Source organism: Idiotropiscis lumnitzeri, chromosome 12, assembly GCF_059441095.1.
Source record: "Idiotropiscis lumnitzeri isolate Australia: NSW breed Sydney's pygmy pipehorse chromosome 12, RoL_Ilum_1.0, whole genome shotgun sequence".
Classification (NCBI taxonomy): Eukaryota; Metazoa; Chordata; class Actinopteri; order Syngnathiformes; family Syngnathidae; genus Idiotropiscis; species Idiotropiscis lumnitzeri.
The window spans coordinates 20,243,358-20,266,210 of record NC_142402.1 but is presented as its reverse complement, the minus strand read 5'-3'; the positions used below and the strand labels follow the sequence as shown (position 1 = coordinate 20,266,210).

The 22,853-nt window shown below is 41.4% G+C and overlaps 1 protein-coding gene across 8 annotated transcripts in view; it reads left to right on the top strand.

Annotated features, from left to right (window-relative positions):
• Positions 1-22,853, top strand: part of sntg1 (syntrophin, gamma 1) — a 30,952-nt gene that overhangs the window by 4,875 nt on the left and 3,224 nt on the right. For 2 of the 8 annotated variants that reach the window (XM_088311620.1, XM_088311622.1), the window contains exons 2-15: positions 7,656-7,705; positions 10,408-10,542; positions 11,936-11,992; positions 12,112-12,169; positions 12,274-12,317; positions 14,122-14,163; positions 14,307-14,409; positions 14,988-15,070; positions 16,071-16,201; positions 17,292-17,421; positions 20,201-20,239; positions 21,485-21,601; positions 21,889-21,960; positions 22,648-22,800. In XM_088311620.1, the coding sequence (XP_088167746.1) occupies positions 7,656-7,705; positions 10,408-10,542; positions 11,936-11,992; positions 12,112-12,169; positions 12,274-12,317; positions 14,122-14,163; positions 14,307-14,409; positions 14,988-15,070; positions 16,071-16,201; positions 17,292-17,421; positions 20,201-20,239; positions 21,485-21,601; positions 21,889-21,960; positions 22,648-22,800 (1,214 nt within the window). Of the gene's footprint in view, positions 1-5,999; positions 6,204-7,655; positions 7,706-9,551; positions 10,019-10,045; positions 10,289-10,407; positions 10,543-11,935; positions 11,993-12,111; positions 12,170-12,273; positions 12,318-14,121; positions 14,164-14,306; positions 14,410-14,987; positions 15,071-16,070; positions 16,202-17,291; positions 17,422-20,200; positions 20,240-21,484; positions 21,602-21,888; positions 21,961-22,647; positions 22,801-22,853 lie in introns of those variants that run through there. The other 6 variants (XM_088311624.1, XM_088311623.1, XM_088311621.1 and 3 more) reach the window with 6 other exon arrangements.

Here is a 22,853-nt window from a genome sequence, read left to right as displayed (position 1 = left end):
AGTTTATTTGCACTTGGGACAGGAAGCGCTTAAATAAATCTTGCAAAATAAATAAATAAATAAATAAATAAAAATATGTGAGTACCTTCGATTTGAATTTGACGTTTAGAAACATGTGTTTCCTTCCAAAACAAAATTTTGCTTTCATTTTTCTAGCTTTCACTGCGCCGTATCTCCAAATGAGGATAAAGTATTCATGCTGTATTTTAAAATATAGATGAATTCAAATGGCTCAGCTGGGAATGAAAAGTTGCAGCCATTCATCGCTCCACTTTCGAGCTCATTTTTCAAAGTCCAAGTTCAACTTCACGCTTGCCGCTTTAATCTTCAATAAAATGTACATTTAGCTTCACGTATGCCCCAAAATCAGCCGGCTAAAAAAAGTTTGACTCCACTACTAATTGGCGGGCTAAAGGAGAGAAGGTTGAGGATTTGCGCGTTTGGCGGCCGAATATATTTTAAATTTCGAAGGTGAGCAGCGGCGCCGTTGCGTCCGTCCCTCCGGTCGCTCGGGCCTCGCTGCTGCTGCGTGTGCGAGTATGCTTTTTTTAATAATGTTTTTTAATCAATTCATTAGGGAAAATATGTTTTTAAAAAGGAAGTAAAAAAAAATAGAGGCAGGATATGGTTGAGAAAATGATTTGGTGTAGAAAACAAGTCAGATTGTAAAATGTTTTGGGAGAAAAATTGGTCATTTAAAAAAAAAACAAAAAAAAAACTATCTGAAAAAATACATTTTCATGAGGAACAAAAATCTTTTTGAGGGAAAAAAATGTATTTCATTTACAAAAAAAAAGAAAAAATCCACAATGTGACTTAAGTAAAAGTCCACAAGATTTTAAAGCAGCAACCCGAGGGGAGCTGCACATGGAAAGCTATCATCACGTCTTTATTTTGTTCAGATCATCAGACAACAAAAGTGGTCGTTTCAACATCTGCTGTCGTGTAAGTATTGCGCGATAAAAGATTTTGTTCAAGTACAGCTGCAATTTCACAGAATCGTTGCCAAATACGATCAAACTATCATACGCGATGATCCTTCCACTCACGGGCATCCACATGCAGCCCAATCCGGATGAAGTGGGCGGGGCTTAAGGATGAGCAGTGGGGTCTTCCATATAAAGGCCACAGGAAGATGAATGAGACAATTTGGATCACGCAAAGTCGCTCTAGTTGCATCCTAGAATTTAAAAAAAAAAAAAAAAAAGCTCGCATCTTCTGGGAAAACCGCTGAGTCGGCGTGTCCTCACCTTGTGTGTCGAGTGTGCGACAAGTTGATATCTTCTGGCGGAGGACATGCATCAAAGTCAGGAAGGCCAAGACCTCAGTCTATAAATGAGTGCACTAATTTACTGCTCTGCACATCACTCATCGCGTACGCCGGGCCCGGAGGGCGATGGGGGAGCTTCATGACACACTCCTATTTTGACAAATGTTCTCCGAGGATTGGAAACACGATGGGACGCTTCGCCGTCTCCATCTCGATCGATACGAGCGTCTGTCGGAGCGGCCGGCGGAGAAAGACGTGCACGGAAATAAAGGCCACAGAGGACCAAATGCGCGGAAACCGCCATGCAGTCGCGCTGCGTCAAAAGTAACCCAAATTGGTTGGACGACAGTAGCTAACCCAGTGCTTCGCAATTATTTTCTGTTGCCACCCGCAAGAAGAAAACAATTTGCGCCCCCCTACCACCTACTCTCCGCCGCAACTCTAAATAACAGCATTTTTGTTGCAAAACCAACCGACACCGTCGAATTAATACTCGCCGCGCACAACGGGCAAGGAGAGCGCCACTGCTACCTAGTGGAGTGGAGGTGCAATTACACTTCTTTGTAGTATGGCGGGGGAAAAAAGCATGTTCCTCAGGGTCACACACTGGCATTGATTCCAGCTCACAAGCTGTAAGAAAACACAAAAGGAAAAAGGCAATTTGGTGACCTCGTGGAACATTTCTTCTTTTGCCATGCGACAATAAAGTGTCATTGGTGCTCTCATTGTCAGGGCGGGCGCACGGCATATTAGCTCCTCTGCAGGGGTGTACTTACAACAATTTTATAGAAAAATTGGATGATGACTATTTATAGACTTCCTGTTGTGGGGGCGCAAAACTATTTTTTTCTTCCTGTTGGGCATGACAACAACTAATTGAGAGGCACTGACCTCAACGCGACATTCTGAGCCATGTGACCACTTTCTCTCTCTTCATAATTGCGAAATGTCATTATACAGCGGTATTTGTCGCAAAAGACCAAATTCCAGTTTCATGAATCAACTTGATTAACCTGCAAAAAAAAAATTGCAAGAGCCGCTGTGGCGTCAAATGTCACCATTAAATGTGTTCTTCCATCTTTTGTCATTTTCCATCAAATGTGCCACCTGTATCTCGCAGAGCCAGAAAGCCACAAAAGCGCTTTGCAGATAAAAAAGAAACGAAAATAATGAACCTTCCCAGCCATATGTCGAAACAATATTGTGTTACTCCAGATGAAATAACATTGAGTAGAGTGCAGAGCTCGGCCAAACAATCCCTCGAGCTTCATGCTTCATTATCTGTTATAGAAATTAGGGCAAATGTTGACATTTTAACAATGCCAGCAAAAAGAAAAAAAAATTGCCTTACAGAGTGTTCACCTTTTTGGTGTTCCAGCCTTATTTCAAAAAACAATTGATTCACCCCCCCAACACACACACACAAAATTCTACTGGCAGAGCGCCATAAAACCAACTTTTTTTTTTATTTTTGCAAATTTATTACAAAGGCATAATTGGTGGATTGCTGCAGAGACGGATGTCCTGCTGAAAAGGTTCTCGCCATAGAAGAACGCTGGAGCTCTGACAGTGCGAATACAAATGGCAAACCATATTGGCTCTTTAAAAAAAATAAAATAAAAAAAATAATTTAATTTAATTTATTTTAATTTAATTTAATTTAATTACAATGGTGGCACGGTGAGCGACTGGTTACTACGAGGGCCTCAGAGTGCAGAGGTCGTGGGTTCGATTCCGGCCTTTGCATATTCTCCCCGTGCCCGCGTGGGTTTTCTCCGGGTACTCCAGTTTCCTCCCATATCCCAAATACATGGATGCATTTATGATTCAGTATATATTTGCAAAATCTCCCACTAAATTCTTTACATTGTCATTGATGCAAAACAGCGTAATAGTGGCAGTTATTCGGGTATTTTGGCTACAAAATAAATCCTTGCAGTCTGTCTTGGTTATTTTTATCTGATGTGCGTGCAAAGTTTTCATGAGTTTTTTTTCAGGTGTAGACCCTCGAAAACATCTCCTTTTTTCTTGGCAAACGGCGCGTCGTCACGGCAACAGCATGCGATAAGATGAAAAAAAAAAAGAAAAAGAAGCATTCATTTTAAATATCTTTATTTGAAACACTCAAAGTTCACAAACGATCTAAAAAAATATTTTTGGAAGCATTTTTGAAAATATGACCTCCATAAAAGGTCTGAAATGGTGCCAAATTCCAACGTAGTCAAACCTTTTTTGGGGAACAAGCGGTGGCCCGCCTTGCCCGAGTCTCCCCGACAGTGCAGTGCAAATACGCGCTCACTGACTGCATCCTCGGGCTCATCCGCTTATTTATTCACATATTCATTGCCGTTGGCCTTTTGTAGATCTCAAAAAGTGGCTTCGTGTGTGTCAGCCTTCCATAATAACCAAACAAGCCGATAGCTGCCAGGGAGCACACACACACACACACACACACACGCACACTCACACACACCCCCGCGTTCCAGGAAGTAGACTACAGTGGATGTGACGTCGACATCCATTTTCTAGTCAAATTTGATTTTCAGGAGCACGCGGCGCCGACAGCTGCCTCGTCTCCGACGCGCGGCGACCTTTCATCATTAAGTCTCGGAGATGGAGATCTCTGCCACATTCAGCCAATCTCGTCTTCATTGTGTCAGAGGCGACTCGGCTCTGGCAAAATTGGTGGCGCTGCAAATATCTGATGGAGTGCTATTGTGGGAAAAAAAAAACGAGGCTGAGTCAACTTAAAAGGTCTACTTAACCTTTGCATTCGGGAACATGAGAGACATTTTTTCAGACGGGACATTACTTTTTTAGCTTCCTGTGGCATCCATCACGCAAGCTGCCGCTTGGGCGCAACTCACTTAAAACACGAAAAGACATCACTGGCTTTCCCCGTCACTGTTGCTCTTCAGCTCGGTATACCCGTGGCGGACCGTGCATTTCGCACGGAGGCCTTCAGGGAAGTCCTACTCATAATAACATCATTTACGACACCACGGCTGGAGAAATAATATACAGAAACACATTCACGCTCGACTGAGCGAGTGTCGGACGACCTAGCTTCTCTTGAAAAGTCCGACTTGAAAATGGCCTCGCAAGCGCATCTGCAATTAAATCCGCACTTTTCCCTCCTTCGGCCATTGTGGCTTAAAAAAGCAAGAATATATTTTAGATTTTCCAACAGTCGCCAGTTACGATTTTTGGGTGTGTTGATTTTGCATCGTGCTGCCCCTTCATCACTTTTAACATGAGGCCAGCGAGAAGGCCTTCCTGTGATCTGATTGGCTATCGCAACTGTCTATCAACTGTAAAAGCCCCCTCGCGACACAGAAGAAACGCCCGCACGATTATATTTGAAGGCCTCGGACGAATAGTGCGAGCTACGGGTATTGTGAAATCTGCCCGGTAACACAAGCTAGCTGAATTCTGATTGGATAAAAACTCTCACTAAAAATACAACACGTGTGAAAAATATGATCATTTCTTCTTGATTATGTGAGACCAGCAGAGAAGGTCTTTGAAGGCCTTGACCGCCCACCACTGCTCTATACATTATAGCACACCAGATTTAGCTGCCAGGGATGCCCTCGCCAATTCAATTTATAATACTTTGATCAATAAACCATTATAAACTTCACACTATGTGAATTTAGAGCTGTTGTTATTTTTTCGTTTTTTTTTTTTTGTTGCATCGAACGCAGCCGACGCAATCCAATTATTGAGTTGTCGAGTCCACGTTACGGTAGTCCGATTCAAGATTATTTTTTTAAATTGTTTTTATTATCAACTACAATCTGCTGAAATACTTCCTGTTTCATTCTTCTTCTTTCAATTTTCACCATCTCAAATTAAATTTGTGCTGACATCTAGTGGTCGCAAGTGGAATTGCACATGATATAAAACAAGAATTAGGCCCAAATAAAACACATCTGGAAAAAATGGGATCACGAACTCGGAACCCGGTTTAATGCATATTAATGTCGGTCATAAAAAGCACCGGTTGACTCAAACCAGTCACATGATTTTGTTGCAGTATTAATTAGTCCTCATTAAGCGTTGGATGAAACTGCAAGTGATGCTTTTTTACAGCAGACGAGCAAAGATGCAAGTTCCCTAGGAGAAAGCTTTGGAGTTTTGACTTCAACACACGATTAATATTTGAGAGCATCCCTGGGCTGTTTGACGAAGGTCATTGCTTTACATCTCAGCTTTTATTCTCCTCAGATCCGCTGCAGACCGCTCAGTCCAGGTCTCCCATGGGACTCAGGCATATACGTTTTCAATTTCTATTCAGACTTTCTTGCTGTATAATAATCAGAGGGGGATGATTTATGCGTGGAATGTCGCTTAGAACCAACTATTATATTTGTGTTTATTTTTTTTTTATTTCATGCTGTAGCGCTTTTAGTGTACGATGGTGGCAACACTGCGTCTCATCAGAAAGGTGGCCTGCAGCCAGCAAAGCATCCGAACAAGTGGCGCGTGTTGTTCTTGACATAAAAAAAATAAAAAGCAAGAAATGAGCTAATTGCATTTCGACAAGACCGACATTCTTCTCCAGAATGAAGCTTGTTCTAAAATCTCCCGTTTATGTTTGGAATAGCAGGCGCCAATCGCATCTGGTTCCGCATCCTTCCCCCTCTCAAGTGTTTAATCAGCGACATTCACTCTCATTTCCTCGCAGGAGAATTTACCCTTCTTCCGATTCTGCTTCTTATCGCAGCTCAGCGCCGCCTGCGAGTGGGCTCGAGATGGCGCCCTGAGGTACGCCCTTTCCTGCCATCCTCCCAGCCCCTGATTGCTGCGTCCATCGGGGAGGGGAGGGGGGGGTGCGGACAGGCCAGCTCACAGCACTCTGATCCGTGATCAGCTGGGGATTCCATGGCTTGATCTCCTCATCAAAACCGTTGGGGGGCTTTCTAGTGAAGTGAGTGTCCCTCCACCGGGTGCCGTGGAAGCCGCTTTTTATGTCCCGCGTTCTGGTCGTCGAGTCAAATAGCAGTCATGTCTGATTAAAAGGGAGCGGGCTGCTTTTTGCAAATGAGGCACAGCTCAGATATGGCGTCCACGGAAAGTTCTTTCTTGTTGGAGTACAAAAGAAAAGCTCTTCTGTATAAGGGGGGAGAAATGGATTGAAACATTTATTAGCGCTCCTTAGCCTCACCTTTTGAGATCATGAATTATTCCTTGCTGCTTCACCGTTTCTGCTTTACTCCAGAGGTTACTCCCTACTCACTCTTTGGAGGAAAGTTTCAAAAGAAGGATAAAGAATAGACGGATTAGAGGACGTGCTAGATTTTTATTTAGCCATTTATAAATTCATGTGAATGGACTCATCGTTCCTCTGCACACAAACAAATATAAACAATGACCGTATTTTCCGGACTATAAGCCGCGACTTTTTTCCTCGATTTTGAACCACGCGGCTAATACAATGGTGCAGCTTTTCTGCGGATTTTTCTTTCACCACCAGGGGGAGCTCTATAGTTCAGAAAATACACGAAATAAATGTGGATTTTTTGTTTTTCTTGGGTCTGTTCTGTTTTAATTGGCAAAGTTGTTGCCATGTTAAAACGCAAGAATCTGTTTATTTTATTTCTTTATTTTTTTCCCCAAAAACAGTTTCTGCAGTCTAAGCTGGTGCAGCTTTTGTATGTTAGAATAAATATAATATGTAATTTTTTTTTTTTTTTTTAATTTAAAAAAAAAACATTATTTTATTTATTTATTTATTTATTTATTATTTTATTTTATTTAAAAATTTTTTTTTTTTTTTCAAAAAAGAGTTTCTGCGGCTTTTATGCATGTGCGCCTTATTGTCCGGTAAACACGGTGTGTGTGTGTGTATATAAATTTGATTAAATAATCTCATGCTGAATGTGTTCTTCATGTGCGTCGAAGCATATGTATTTACTTTATTACTTTGAAATATTTTAATTAAAAAATACCGTCTCTCGTTTGCAACATTCATCTCGGAGGGCAATGTCTCACATTAAGTGCTGCGTTACGCTTTCATCCGTTCAAAAGGCAATATTCCTCTCAATTCTTTAACAGGTGCATCGCCACGAATTGGAAAATAATCGAAAGGTTGAATGAGTTCCGTCGTTCAATTCCAAAAAGTGAAACGCATCTCTACACATTCATCGTATACGGCACTGTAAATATTCCGCTTCATGCAAGTGATTCTTTATTTATTTTTTAAGATCCTTTGCGTCTCGGCTCCTCGAATAAGACATCTCCGGAGATTTTACGCAGCATTTCAATGAGGGTCTCGGCTCTTTTGTAAGCGCGGTTGCCGGTAACAAAGCCAGTTTAAATTGGTTGTGGGCTTTCGCTGCAGCCGCTCTCTATAACTCAGTTGTGTTTCTCTCCTCTGCAGCATCCCTCACTGCGCGGTGGCACATGGATTTCAAGACCTCAAATGAAGAGGTTGGTAGCATTTAATCAATCTCTGGGAATGGAGAGCATTTATTTTTTTTCCCTTTCTGCTTTTACAAGTGGCTAATGCAGGGATGTGTGCATATATATCTTACAGGTTAATAGTAGCTGGGGGCTTTTATTTACTCAACTGGGGCATGGGCATCTATTAGAGGGGCAGGTCTTTATTTTGGGGAATAATGTTAAATAATGTTAGTCGTATATTCCAATTTGTGGCGTTTAAAACCAAATGAAAAGGGCTGTTATAGCGCAAAACAGAAAAAAAAAAATCGAGGCAAATGGGGCGTAAAAAATAAGTAAACATGGAAGCACGCAACATCGTGACCGCATCACGTCAGAATCGGCCGGATCTTTGGCAACGATGCTCCACGAAATGTAAAATCATTTTTTTATATTGCAGAGGGAACTCGTTGGCAATTACACCGATGATCTGTGAAAGTGTTTACTTGTCTCAGCAGGTGAAAATGTTCTAGTTGGGATTCAAACGGGCTCCTCTTTAAAGCATAGGTGGCAAACTCTGGCCCGTGGGCCAAATTTGGCCCGCATTGTAATTATATTTGGCCCATGAGGCTTACCAAATGACTACTATATCATTTTACATTCTATATGAAAATAGTAACATTAAAAATGATCATAGTCATTTTAAAAATGAAACATTGTATTGCAATAATACTCCCCCCCTTCTCATACTCAGAGGTCACATGACCACGAATTATACGGCGCACTCTCTCTGACATCTCACATTTAAACCTTTAATTAACGAGCAGTACGCGATGATCGACGGTAGGAAAGGTAGAGCAAAGATCAAGTAATAATAATATTGATGAGGTGTCGGAGTTCGGAGCTAATAAAAGATCTTTCAGCACTTTGTGAGGGCCGTCTTAGTAGAATGATTTGCCCGGAATCGGCACTAAAATAGTTTGACGAGATTGCGAGAGGCCATGTAATCATTAATCTTACTTTGACATGATGTTTTTGAGAATTCCAAACAGACAAATTGATAACACTTGTCCGTGGGAATAATGTGAAGAATAGAAAAGCAAAGATTTGAAAAAGAGCTTTAACGAGCTTCCCAGGGAGAGGGTCGAGCGAGCATGTTTGTTTTGCAGCACTAATGAGTCGTGTGAGTCGTTCAAGAGATACTCCCTCAAGGTGGGGCGAGTATAACCACACAATCTACCTTAGTGCTTTTATTTGACCCACTAAGCGAATGCTTTAACCGGGTTCGGGGCAGAGTTCCTTTTATCATTTCCTTAATGAGTTTGATTTTTGGAATAAATAAAAAAAAATGCATGAAATCATGAGTTGAATACTCTTATATTGTTAAATTGAAAAAAAAAATGAAGACGGCTGCAGAATTTAATAATAATATTAAAGGTACAGTGTGTAGAATTTTGTGCCAGTTAGTGGTGAACTACGAGAATGTAACGACTTAAGCTCAATGCGCGTGCATTTTGAAGCTGAATTTCTTCAGCAGAAGTGCAAGAAGAAACTTCTGTGTTCCCTCAAATGGCAAATTTGTCCTCTTGCATTTGTTAGTCATGCTGTAGTCAATGATCCAGTTAAGTTGCTTTACTAAGTTTATTTCCTTCAGGTATCAGTAGCAGAAAGATGTAATTAATTCATAAAAAATATGAAAATATGTTGCTGCCATAGAATATATACATATACACACATATATATATATATATATATATATATATATATATATATTTGTATATAATTTATTTATTTATTTTCATTTTTCCCGGAGACAGTCTTTCCTCTTCTTTAGTGTCACATGATGATGTCATGTGACTCGTCTTTATATCCGCTGATGATCAATGAAAATAAATAGACCGGTATTGGGCCGCGAACCGGTGGTTGGGGACCACTGCTGTATCGTATGTGTGTATGCCTGATTACAGATGATGATGTGGCTAATGATGGTATAGCGAGAGCAGCGATGAGGCCAATTAGGAACAACGCGAGCTCCGGCGCAGGTCACCGGCGCTCATCCGCGTGAGGCGTTCACTGACCCTGCCGTGTCGAGCGATGCACTCGTTTTTTCTCTCTCTCTCTCTCTCTCTCTCTGTCTCTGTCTCTCACACACACGCACACGAAGGAAAGCACACTCCGTCATCCCCGCAGCTGCAGGCGGGGGAGCGCAGGCCCGCTTCCTCCGCGTAGCTCATTAGCAGTGAAAGCTAAGTGACCTGCAGTGGCGCCGACATATTGCACGCATGCGGCGCGGCCTTGTTAACTGATGACGGGCGACAAGCACGCTGACACGGGTGGCTCCGTTTCTCGCAGCAGTCTTGTCAGGTGAAGGTGCCTTCTTTATTTGGACCCTTTCAAGTCAAGGGCAGATAGGCATCGTAATTAGCCAGGGGGGGCGAAGCGGTGGCGAAATGCAAATGTATGCAAATGAGCACGTTTAAATGCGCGATTGGAAACAAAGTCCTGCTGCTTGGATCATGCGAGGAAGCGACGACATCGCCTGCTCAATTTCGACGCTTCTTTATCTGTGTTGAAGCCTTGAAAAGTTTCTCCTTTTAAGATTGTGTTGGTGTGCGTCAACAAGCAAAGCAAAAGGCAATAACGTCGTCTAATTTCCAATGTTCATTTGGCTACCAGCGGCCTCGCCGACGTTTCATTTCATGGCCACTTAATTTAGCCCTGATGAACGATGTTATCTCTCCCAATGTTCGCAGACAAAGACTGGGATTTATTTGATGCAAGAAGGTAATGAGGAGCCGTTTAATATCCGACTGCACTTGGCTAAAGATATTCTGACCATTCAGGAGCAAGATGTCATCTGTGTGTCGGGAGAACCTTTTTATTCCAGCGTAAGTAACCACGGACGTCGCTCACGCATACACTCTCGTCTATTGCAAACAAACAAACAAACAATCGGGTTTAATTCATAATTTGAGGGTTAAAAGACTGAAAGTCAAATTATTTAGTAAATTAACTCAGGGGCCCGAACCTTTTTTCTGTCAAAATGTCCTGCCATAGGCTAATTTGAGATTAATTAAAAAAAAAAAAACTCAGTTAATTTAGTTTGATTACAAAAATAATATTGTAACATATTCGCAGTACATCTTTAGCACATCGTCGCAGAACAAAGTCTATAACACAAAAACATTTCTGTATGATCATTCTGATATTGTTGTTGTAATGGTTGCCCCTAGCAACCGTGATCACCACGAATGAACCTTTTCGTTATAATATGACAGCCGCAAATCACGTGGTCTTGTTTTTCGATAAAACGCCCACAATGGCTTTCGTCACAATGTTGTGAAAGACAACAATCGTTTGATGCTCACTGAGCTGAGATCTTTCGGGCATTCTCGGACTTTGTGCAACTTTGTCCCCCAAATTGCTGTCAAAATTGGGAGTTGAATACCCTCAGCCGCATTCCACTTAAATCAGTGTGACGCTTTGCAAGATGGGATTTGTAGATTTCGTAGGAGCTGGCGGGAGCTAGCTTGTAAAATTAAGATTCAGTGCGCCTTGAGACAACTGCTCATCGAGCGCCAATAAAGTTTACTGCCGAAAAAGAGATACAGCGCTAGAAAAATGTCGTACGTATTCACTGAAAGCAGCCACATATATCGCGGCTGTATGTTACGCGACAACTCATTATTGGGAAAAGATGGAATATATTTGCATAGTTTGGGTGATTTCATCATTTTTATTATTATTTTGTTTTGTGTACTCTTGAGTGAGCTTGTGATAGACGCTTGACAAAATTGGACACTTACTATATATTCGCGTAAGTGTCATGGTGGGCTCTGACTAAAACTTGGGCGACTACTTGCAGGTGGTGGTCAAATAAAATAAAATTAAATTAACTTAAATTAAACACTTCAGTTGTGGCATTTTTTAAGCTCAGTTGAAGTATCATGTGATTTTTTTTTATTATTTATTGCTGACTTTGTTCATGTTGATAACCATCTGTAAATTGTAAAAAAAAAAATCCACATCCTTTTGAGATAAATATTTATATTTCCTTAATAAATATACTTCATTTTCATAAAATCATTGTCGTATTATTACACAGATATCTGTCATGAATAACCAAGGATTCGAGATATGAAATTGTGTTTGTCTCGCCTAGCCCGTAAACCGATAAGACACGAAAGAAAGGCATTGAGCAGTTCAAGAAACAGTCGCGATGGAATGCGAAAATGTCATCGAAGCACCACTAAATGAAAATGTCGACCGCCTGTCTTCCAGGAAAGGACTGTGACAATACGGAGACAGACCATCGGAGGGTTTGGCCTCAGCATCAAGGTGATTTCTTTATTCGTCATCATCATCATCATCATAATCACTTGAATTGTACGAAAATACACATTGAATCAAAATTGTGCCCTTTGGACTTTTGTTGACTCTCATTCCACGTCTATCAGGGCGGTGCCGAGCATAAAATCCCTGTGGTGATATCCAAAATATCCAAAGAGCAAAAAGGTAAGGAATCGTTGTTTTGTTAGGAAAAGTTTTTAGCAGCCGCCATTTTGTTCTTAAAGTGCTTTTCTTTTTTTTTATTGTGTTTTTGTTTTCCTGTTTTCCAGCTGAACTCTCCGGGCTGCTTTTCATTGGCGATAGTATCCTCCAGGTACACTTCGCACTAATTGGCGGCATCTCATTTGACTAACTTAATGGCACGTGGTAATGTGATTGTGTCCAACTCGCAAACAACTAAAAGTGGGTCATTCGGCGAGGAAGAGGCGTAGAAACTTGCAAAGCCTTTTTTTTCCTGTTGTGACAAAGCCCCCGTTTTAGTTTGAAGATTAGCCAGTAATGGCGTCTGCTAATCAATAGAATCTTCCTTTAACGTAACACAATCCTCCCCGATCGAAAGAAATTCGAGCAAAACAACATTGGCGTCTTTGACTGAGTCCGTTAGCGTTCCGAAATCATCTTCCACATCTTGCGTCAGATGAAGATTGATTGGCTTCTGCTTCTTCGATGGACCTGCTGCGTGTCGCTAACGTGCAACCGCGCATCCGTTGGGTGTTGGGCTTGCTCTGACGAACTATTCCTCCCAGGATTACTTTGTTGACCGATACGTGACGCCGTAATCTTGATTCTTGAACGTCTCACGCTTGATTGCACAGGTGCTATAATGCTATGGCTAAAGAAATAAAATGCTAGTGAAAAATATGTAACTGACTAGTGCTGGGAAGAGTATGCAAATCGCTGTTGAGAGTCCGGTTAGAACTCCAATAATGAGGATATGGTCTTGTGTTTCTCGTCTTTTAATAAAGTTGCAGTCAAAGTACACATTTCTTGATGCTTCAAAGGCTTTATTCGTGTGGTTTTGTCTCACGCACAACTCAAAGCAGGATAAATGTGGACTACAACTCAAACTTAGCTCGATAGACAGACTGACACGATTCTCGCCACTTCCTCCTTCCTATATACGCCCACGCACGCCCACGCTACGTGAGTTGGCGCACTAAACTCCGCCCTCTTAAAGGAGCCGGTGTCACAGCCTTTTCTACAGCTAGCATGCTAGGCGTTGCTTTGCTTACAAATGAGAATTGCTATGCTGCTAGCAATCTCCTAACAGTTTTAACCATAAATATAACACATATTTTTATTTATTATGTGGTAGATTGTTTTGAGTATTAGGAGGAGGACTGAGGACTGGGCCAGAAGGTCCTGGTACCTCATCCCTGAAGGCAGGAGGCAGAAGAGAGCGTGAGGTGTTGGCCGTGTCACGAGTGTACGATTTCAAATTCAAATGTATATCACGCTAACATGCTAAGCGTTGCTATGCTAACATGTAGCAACATAGCAACCTAAGAAAGATCAACAAGGATTATTTACAATTTTTATTTTGTACTGCGGTTGAGTACAATTTCACATGAGTACTCATAAAATTATAAATTTGAGATTAAAAAAAAAAAAGAAAAAAAATTTTTTTTTGATAGGAGTTGCAGTGCTATTTTTCAAAATACTAACTCACTGACATTCGGTATGCTAACACTTAGCAAAATAACAACGTGCCTCGAAAAGGCACTAAGGCAGATTGATAAAAGCTTTTCCGCTTCGGGTCTTATTTCAAATGTGAATTGATCAAACGCTGCCATGCTAATAATTGGTTATAGCGAGACAGCACGCCGAGTACTAGTTCAAAATGCACTACGCCACTCCATAATCACATAAATCCCAATAACAATAACGTTGACGTAACATCCCATTACCATTCGTCCAAATTGAAAAGCTCTCCACGCCGCCGATGCATCATTTAGCTCCGATAAAAACATCGCTTATCGAAGGATGTACATTTCCCACTCGTAATTTCCACTGCAGGTATTCCATAAGAGACATTTTAGCGGCTTCATTTATCATTTCTTGCGGCAACAGTACAATCCCGATTGTATTTAACGCTTACACGCCACTGTTGCTTGCAGATAAACGGAATCAACGTGAGAAGCTATCGCCACGAGGAAGTGGTAAGCTGCCAGCTCCCATCTGCGTCAACCCTTAACTTCTGTTTTCTAAAAAAATAAAAAATATATGTTATTTTAGCTATTATCGTGGCGTTAGTTGGAAATAACTCCTGCAGCTTGAATAAAAACAAAACTGTATGTTGCAGGTTCAGGTGTTGAGGAATGCCGGTGAAGAAGTGACCCTCACTGTTTCGTTCCTCAAGAAGACCCCGGCCTTCCTCAAACTGCCTCTGAGTGAGGACTGTATGTGTAAGGATTTCAATAATATAATATTTGCAGCATTTGAAGTCGACATATATTTCTACGGAAAAGGATTAGGGCCCTGAAAGAAAAAGGATTCTGACTTTATTCTCAGAATTCAGACTTTAAAGTCCGAATTCTGAGAATAAAGTCAGAATTCTTCCAACCTTTTTTTTTTTTTCATTCATGCCCCTAATCCTCTTCCGTACATTTCATTGGGCCGCAGCGTAATATTGATTTTTGTCTCGTCATGCTGCTGTTGCCCGTTTCTCCGTCGCTCACCGGATCCAAAACCTCAAAAAGGCCCATTCGGCACACCCGACGAGTGACTCAAATACCAAGTGAAGAAAATGACGCTGCTCATTGTGGTGCACTTGATTTGCTCTTGCATTGGAAAGTCTCAGCCTGTCATCAGACATGTGAGCCGTTCCAAAAGCCTTTCATAAGCGTATATAGGCCAGGTTGACTGGCCGTTCGACGGCATACAAATGGGCGCTTAGCAGCGCTAGTTTTCAGATTAAAAAGGAAAAAAAAAGTTTTTCCTTCATGTGTATTAATTGTCTTTTTTTTTTTTTTTCATCTTGCAGGCATCCCCAGCGACCAGAGCAGTGGGACGTCGTCTCCGTTGTGTGATAGCGGCCTACACTTGAACTACCATCCAAATAACACGGTACTTGTCCGTCTTTATCTGCAAGCCGCTTTGCGGAAAGCCATGCGGCACGGTCGCAGGGATGCTTAGGCATGCAAGGGACGTTTATCGATAAAGCATATTTCATGCCCCAAAAAAATGTGCTTGACCTTAATACAAAAAAATAATGAGAAAAGTTGATATGAAAAATATAAAGTGCAGAGAATGCAAAGTTATTGATAAAGTTTAGAAAAATGCAGAAATGCAACCTTAGGTACCTTTTTCTTCTGGGATGGTCATATTCCAAAATGGATTAAATTAATTATTTCCCTTAAAATGTAACAAATACAGCCCCATAATTAGAAAGTGTTATTTGATTTGATAAAATTATATAAAAAAATAAAAAAGAACATTAAGATTTTGCTAGTAGTCAATGAAAAAAGTTTTTGAAATTTTAAAAATTAATTTAACAAAAAAATTCTCTTACATGCTGATTATTAAAAATAACCAAATAAAGTTATTTTTTATATTACAAAATGTTAATTTTTATTTTTATTTGTTATTTTTCCCCGCCGCAGTTTCAAGACAGTGTGATTGCAGCATTCTGCAAAATTCTCTTAAAATTCTACACTCAATGCTTCACAATGACTAAGAACAAAAAGTCATCAACATTTTCTTAAAAAGAAAAACAATTCCTATGAAATATTACTTGTGCATGAGTATTCACACCCCTCATTTTTTTCCCTTACGTTCTCAACCCTGTATTCAATTCTTTCTTCCTCTTAAAATTTGGACGAAAAAATTCATAATTACATTTCAAATTCTACATTTCATGCCAAATAATGACAAAGTAAGAAAACGTTTTTTTCTCGTTAATTTGTTAAATTTACCAATATAAAATATGACATTATTGTGACCTCCTGAGCAAGTAAAGTGAAAGCGTTCAGTTTTCATACCAACCGCTATTTATGCAAATGATTAAATCAGACGATATTTTGCTTGAAACGCAAAATGGTGCCCTGACAATGTCCCGTGTTTGCAGGACACGCTGTCCTGCTCGTCGTGGCCCGCTTCCCCGGGCCTCCGCTGGGAGAAACGATGGGTGGACCTGCGCCTTCTACCGCTGCTGCACTCTCGCCTTTCCCAGCACATGCCGGGCTCTGACGTGTGCAGGTGGGCCTCGGGACGCTGGCGCCGCTCCGCTTTGCGCGTCTTACTGTATGTGCCTTTTTAAAAAAAAAAAAACGCGCTAATGTCGCGTCCGCCGTGGCCATCTGCTGTTGGACGGACGCGTTTAACAGCGGCTGCTTGATTTATGGAGCCATTAAGCTGTCCTTGGATCCACTTCCATCAATGCGACGCCGCAGCGGGAATGCGCATTGACTCTTAATGGAGCCCACTTATTTGATCAACTAAATAGACTGTATATTAAGCATTGTGCAGGCACGAGTTGGATTTTAATTCGGATGAAGAATGACGAAGTGCTAGAGATGAGTTGAGAGAGAGACAATAGCAAGGCCTTGTTTTCATGATCAAACTGTGCAGACACTTTTTGTTAGCGAGAGACTAAAAAGGTGCTCAGACGTCTGACTTGTCATTTTTTGACACATAAAAGCCCGCCCCCCAAAAAAAAGACGGTTACACTTTTATTGAATGTTTCATTGAGCCTCAAGTGAATCACAACTTACCTCCTGTCTTTTATTTTTATTTTATATTTTTCCAATCAGAACCAAGTATCTGAGATATATAGAAAGATGACCGTATTTTCCAGACGATAAGCCGCTACTTTTTCCCTCGATTTTGAACCATGCGGCTAATACAATAGATTTTTGTGGATTTTTCTTTCACCACTAGGGGCGCTCTATAGTTCAGAAAATACGTTAAAGAAATCTCGAATTTTTTTTTCTTCTGTTGGGTCTGTTCTGTTTTAATGAGCAAAGTTGTTGCCGTGTTTCAATAATCTTTTGATGTACCTTTATGTGCATTCACAATACAAAATCGTTCTGGACATGAAGTAAACAACTCATTTTTTCCAACATAGAAAATTGTATATATTTTTTTTTTTCCCCAAAAGATTTGCTGCGGCTTATATACAGGTGCACCCAAAAATAATTATAATAATGAATATGTTCATTGCCATTTCTTAAAAACCAATGAAATATTTTTTTTTTTTTTTTTTATTGCGCTTTCAGGACCTCGCATGAATTTGTGTGCCTGCACTTTTATTCTTGTGTCATCTCCCCCTTTTTTTTTTTCCCCTCAGGAAAAATGCTTTCCAGGTGGTGGCGGTGGACGGGGTGTGCAGCGGCGTGCTCCAGTTCCCCTCGGACGACGACCGCTTGGACTGGCTTCAGGCTGTCGGCGGCAACATCTCGGCTCTCACTAAGCACAACGTGAGCTTCCCCGCTTTTGCAAATGTCAGCATGCAAAATAGACGCGTATTCGTGTCTCCCAAAATGAAAGGCGAATTTCTTCTCGTGGGGAGGCCTCTGACAACGATGCCCCTCATGTCAGCGTGCTCCTTTCTCCGCTTTGCACTCGCCTGTGAGTGAAAGCGAGGTCGTTAAGCTGCAGCAATCGCGACAAGAACAACTCGAGACGCGTGATTAGCGTGCGTCTGCGCGAGTGTGTGTGTGTGTTGGTTCCAGTGGGTAAATAATTGAGCCTTGCTTAATTGGAGTGGACGCGGCACTAACGGGGATGACTCACCACCAAGCAAGCGAGCGCTCCTGTGGCCTTTTGCGAGCAGAAAGGTGCACGGTGCGTGCACACGAGCACACTCTGCGAATAGAGTCCATTACTGGACGACCACATTTTATACACACACACACACACAGCGTAACCTTTTCATTTAAAGAGGTAAGAACAGGAGGCGAGGTTGTCATAGGCCGATGCCGTCGCCATGACGACATGAGAGTTTATTGATTTTTCTACCTGAGCCCTGTTGATTTTCAGTCCTATCTAACTGGTCGGGTAGTTTGCTCCCCTTTGTTGGATCAAAGGAAGGAGCCTTTTTGATTTTGAGCGATCATTGATTCAAACTGGTATCGATCTACCGAGAAACTTTTCGTTCGATATCAAAGGAAGGGCGCTATTGATTTTGAGTGACCTCATAGATTCCGACTGATATGCCACCATCCAAGAAGTATTTTCTCCACATTGAAGGAAGAGCTTGATTAAGTTTGAAGGATATTTGACCACCAAAGCAGTTTTGTGTTGAATCAAATTTTGAATCCAATTAAAGGAAAGACTCTCTAATTTTTGAACAACCACTTGAGCCTTTTCCCCCCCCCATTCAGTCCACTGCCCTTCGGTCGCGATCTCTGTACCGTTCCGCCCTTGACCGTCCGGCCCTTTTCAAAACAAATTGTCGCCCCCCGTCTCACGTCTCTTCACACACAGGCAGTTGCTAGTGGCGCTTTTGACGTGTTTAGAGACAATTTTTCTCGTTTGTCCATTTCGCACACGAGGGCCGATTCGAGCCGGCTTTCGTTAATCGAACCCTTTTTTTTAAAATTTGGATCAAAAACAGAACCATCTTGAATTCTCGGCATCTTTGTTGATTGCTCATTTTGAGTGGCATTGTTGATTCGGACTGGAATACGTTTTTTTTTTTGTTTTATATTAACGATTGAACCATGTTGGTTTTTGAGTGATATCCGACTACCGCGGTACTTTTGAGCCGTATCAACGGAAGGCGCCTATTGATTTTTGCGCGTAGGTGCTGTGGGTCAAGTTCTGATGAATACAGGTGCTTATCCCGACAAAATAACAGTCAATTAACTTTTCAGTTCATTTTTCCCGAATGATTTCAGATTATAGGGAGATTGTGTCAAATGCACCTGCGTGAAAATGAAAGCATCACCTGGAAGGAACCTTTGCGCTGGCGTATAAGCGACGGCACGGCGTGAATTAAAGGGCAGCGATAAGAGCAGTGGAAAGCCATGTGGGTGTTCTCGTGCCACAATGATAGCAATTTGTATGAGGGTGAGCATTAAATAAGTGTAGGAGGAGATAATAGCAGTGGAAGAAGGCCATTGAAAAAAAAACACGTGCATAAATGCTGCTCTTATCAAAGTGGAATACTCCATTGTAGATTCAAAGTGATGTGACGTGAAATGCCGCTAGGAAATTATATGTTTAAATGTAAAAGGATATATTAGAGTCTGTTTTTAAAAAAACATGATCAGATAGCACATTAGCATGTTTTTTTCCCAGAGTGCATTCAAAACATTTTTACAATAAATTCTATACAACACCTCATTATAGATTTTTTTTAAATCTTTCTTTTTAATTACTTTTACAAAATTAATCTGAGCCGGTGCATGAGTTGACTGCATCGTTACATTTTGCTAACCTGATCCAAATTGGCACACATGCTAGGATTAGCATTAGATTTCAATAAAGTAATACGTACATCTCACCTCCTGTTTTTGGATTATTATCGCACTTTTGATTGGGTTGTTAGCATCTAAATTAGCATTTGTCATCTTCGCTAAATGTGCGCTGCTGCACGTCATACCCTTCCATAACTTAATGTCTGCCGTTAAAACAGCTAAGGTTAGCTTTAGCTTAACACGTCCGTTAATTAATTACAGCTGTTGTATCCGCAATCGTGAGCGTTACACTTTCAGAAATCCATCGAGCTGGCGTATGTGTTAGCATTGACGTTATACTTTGCTAACTTGAGTCGGTACACATGCTAGCGTTAGCATTAGACTTTCTGGGATCGCACAAATATAAATGTCTATTCATTTTAATTCCTAGAAAGTCACAATCTTCCATCACTGGTGACTTATTTTTAGAAAGATTCCAAGGGCTAATCACCACATTGGTTAGCCCTACGCTAGCTGTTTACTGAGCTAAAATGTCACAGGATTTCATTTTGGTTGCCATATCAGATTAAATCATCCCACTTGAATACGTAAAAGCCAGCAGCTAACGTGTACTCTGTTACAGCTAACGCACCCGAAAGTTAGCGAAAACAGCTAAAGTCACGCTAACCAGGAGGAAGCATTAGGATTACACTTCCATAAATGAATCAGTTTCATCTTATTTCCGCACTTCCATCTCCGCTGCCCTTCTGTGGTGACACAAAAAATAAAAAAAAACAAGCTCACAAAGCCGAAGCCTCTGGAAATTTGCTTTTAATGACTCGTTCCTTTTCTACAGGTGAAGAAGATCAACCGGAATTTTCCAGTCAACCAGCAGGTAAAAAAGTGACTCTGCATGAATGTATTTCGTATTCAAAAGAGAAAGCGGGTCAGCCAGTCAGATAAAGGACGCGCTTCATTGGCGCCAAAACATTGCAATGCGAGCTAAATGTTTGCATCATAATCCAGGGAGAGAAAAAAACCAAAACAATTTAATTGCCTTCAGTCAGTTTGTGTTGCCGTGTCGTCGGCTTTCGCTAACACGCATCTACATGACTCAAATGAAACTGTCATCGATCAAACAGCAGACGTGTTATTCTTGACGGCCACACAGAACCACTCGAAGTCATCAAATCATCCGTTCACCAACATTTCTGCTTGTCATGTCGCTCTATTTAACACCCCAGAGCCATCCGACAACCTCCCTCGCTCATCTTTATGGTGACTGTCATGGCCCTGATCGATTTCTTTTTTCTCTATTCGCATTTGAACTTTGAGTCAACTCCTAAAAATCTGATTTCAAATATATAATAATCCTCGCCACAATTACGGTTCGCTATTCACATATTAGTGTTTTTTTTTTTTCCCTCTTTCTAGCGATTCGTCCTGTCAATATTTATTGCACTTTGCTCAAATGAAACTTAACGTAATGTTTTTGCTTCTCAACTGCTTCTTCACGCAGATGCGCGTATCTCACTCTCTCTCAGTTAAAGGGCCAGTACACGCAACAGCATTACAAATTTTCATTCGGTTCCATCCATCCGTTATCTGTACGGCTTCTCCTCACAAGGGTCGCCGGGGGTGCTGGAGGCTATCCCAGATATCTTCAGGCAGTAGGGAGGGCACACCCTGAACGGGTTGCCAGCCAATCGCAGGGCACACAAAAGACGAACAACAATCCACGCTCACACGCATACCTAATTTGGAGCATCTAATCAACCTGCCATGCATGTTTTGGAATGTGGGAGGAAACCGGAATACCTGGAGAAAGGCCACATTGGCGCGGGGAGAACATGCAAACTCCACACCGGAAGGCCGCAGCCAGAATCGAACCCACGACCTCTGCCCTGTGAGGACATCGTGCATCCGAGTGCAAATATTTCAATTCTATACTTGACCCGGTTCGGAACAAGTACGAGTATGGACAAAAAAAGAAACATTTCCGTCCTGACGTAGTCCATCCATTTATTTTATTGGGCTAGCTAAAGTTAGTTAGCATTGCGCTCACAGTGATTCACGTCACCCGAATGTGAATCTTTTTCCGTGTTAAATGTCACGTTTCCTTCCACACGGTGAACGACAGATCATCTACATGGGCTGGGCTGACGAGAAGGAGCAGGACTCCGTCCAAGACCGAATGTACTCGCCAAAGTTCCTTGCTTTGAGGGGTTCGTCTCTCTTCAAGTTCTCCGCTCCCCCGGTAGGATTTTCTCTTTTTTTGGGGGGGGAAATTCACGATTTTTATTGTGTTCGTTCTTGAAGAGGAAGCTACTCATCATTTTGTGTAAAGCGATAATGTCAAGGACAGTAATCGAGATGCGGGAGAGACTGATGTAAATGGAAAATGCAAATGTGAGTGGAAGGCGGAATTTAGGAGGAGGCCTTGAGACAAGCTGCTGTATTATTTAAGATTCTTCACGATGGAGAAAACTTTTAGTCAACAAACGTTCCTTTTTTTTTTTTCACTTCTTTGTCTTCCATTTACAGGTGACAACATGGGACTGGACGAGAGCAGAGAAAAGTTTTACCGTCTATGAAATTATGTGCAAGATTTTGAAGGTAAGACGATGAAGCAACCTCTCATTCGAAAGAAAAATGCTCGCCCAAAAAACAAATTCAAAATGAAAGAAAATATTGCCGGCAGATTTCCATTCGAGTGTTTTAGGCGTGTTGTCGTGTTTTCCATGCAGCGCAACGTCGACGTTTTACAAAAATTGCAGTTCAAAATGACCCTCAACTACACAGGTGATTGCTGGTCAAACTGCAATTTTTTTAGAGCTGAACGATTTATTGTTTTAGGAACAAAATCGACATCTCAAACAGCTCCATTTCGAGATTTTCAAAGGTGTGTTTATTTTATTTTATTTTTTTTAAGGGCTCTTGCGCCCCACATTTACAAAGCAGGTCACACAAACCAGCGCCATGCTGATTAAAAAAATAAATAAATAAATACTTGACAGAGAACTGCCCCCCCCCCCCTCTAACGAAAACGTCTTTATTGTCCTTTCATTATTACGGTAATAGCTTTTATTCTTTTTAGTGGTATAATTTTCTGCCATGTTTCAAAAAGAAATTACATTGTGATGAAAATTGCAAATCAAAATCACAATATCTGACAAAAAAAAAAAAAAATCGCAATACAATTTCTTCCGAAAATCATTCATCCCTAGTTTTCATGATGTCAAAGGTTTTAGCCGCTAATGTTGCGCTAGCTAGCAACACGCCGTTCGCTCTTTGTGTGCTCAGGACAATGAGCTGGTGGACAAGAGAAAGCACTGCTTCAGCGTGCAGACGGAAACTGGCGAGGATATGTTCTTTAGCGTGGAGCTGGAGTCCGAGCTTCTCGTTTGGGAAAAGGCCTTTCAGATGGCCACTTACCTGGAAGTGGAGCGGATCCAGGTGGGCGAGCTCGACGATGCAACATGCCGAGAGAGCGACAGTCACGTTGGCTA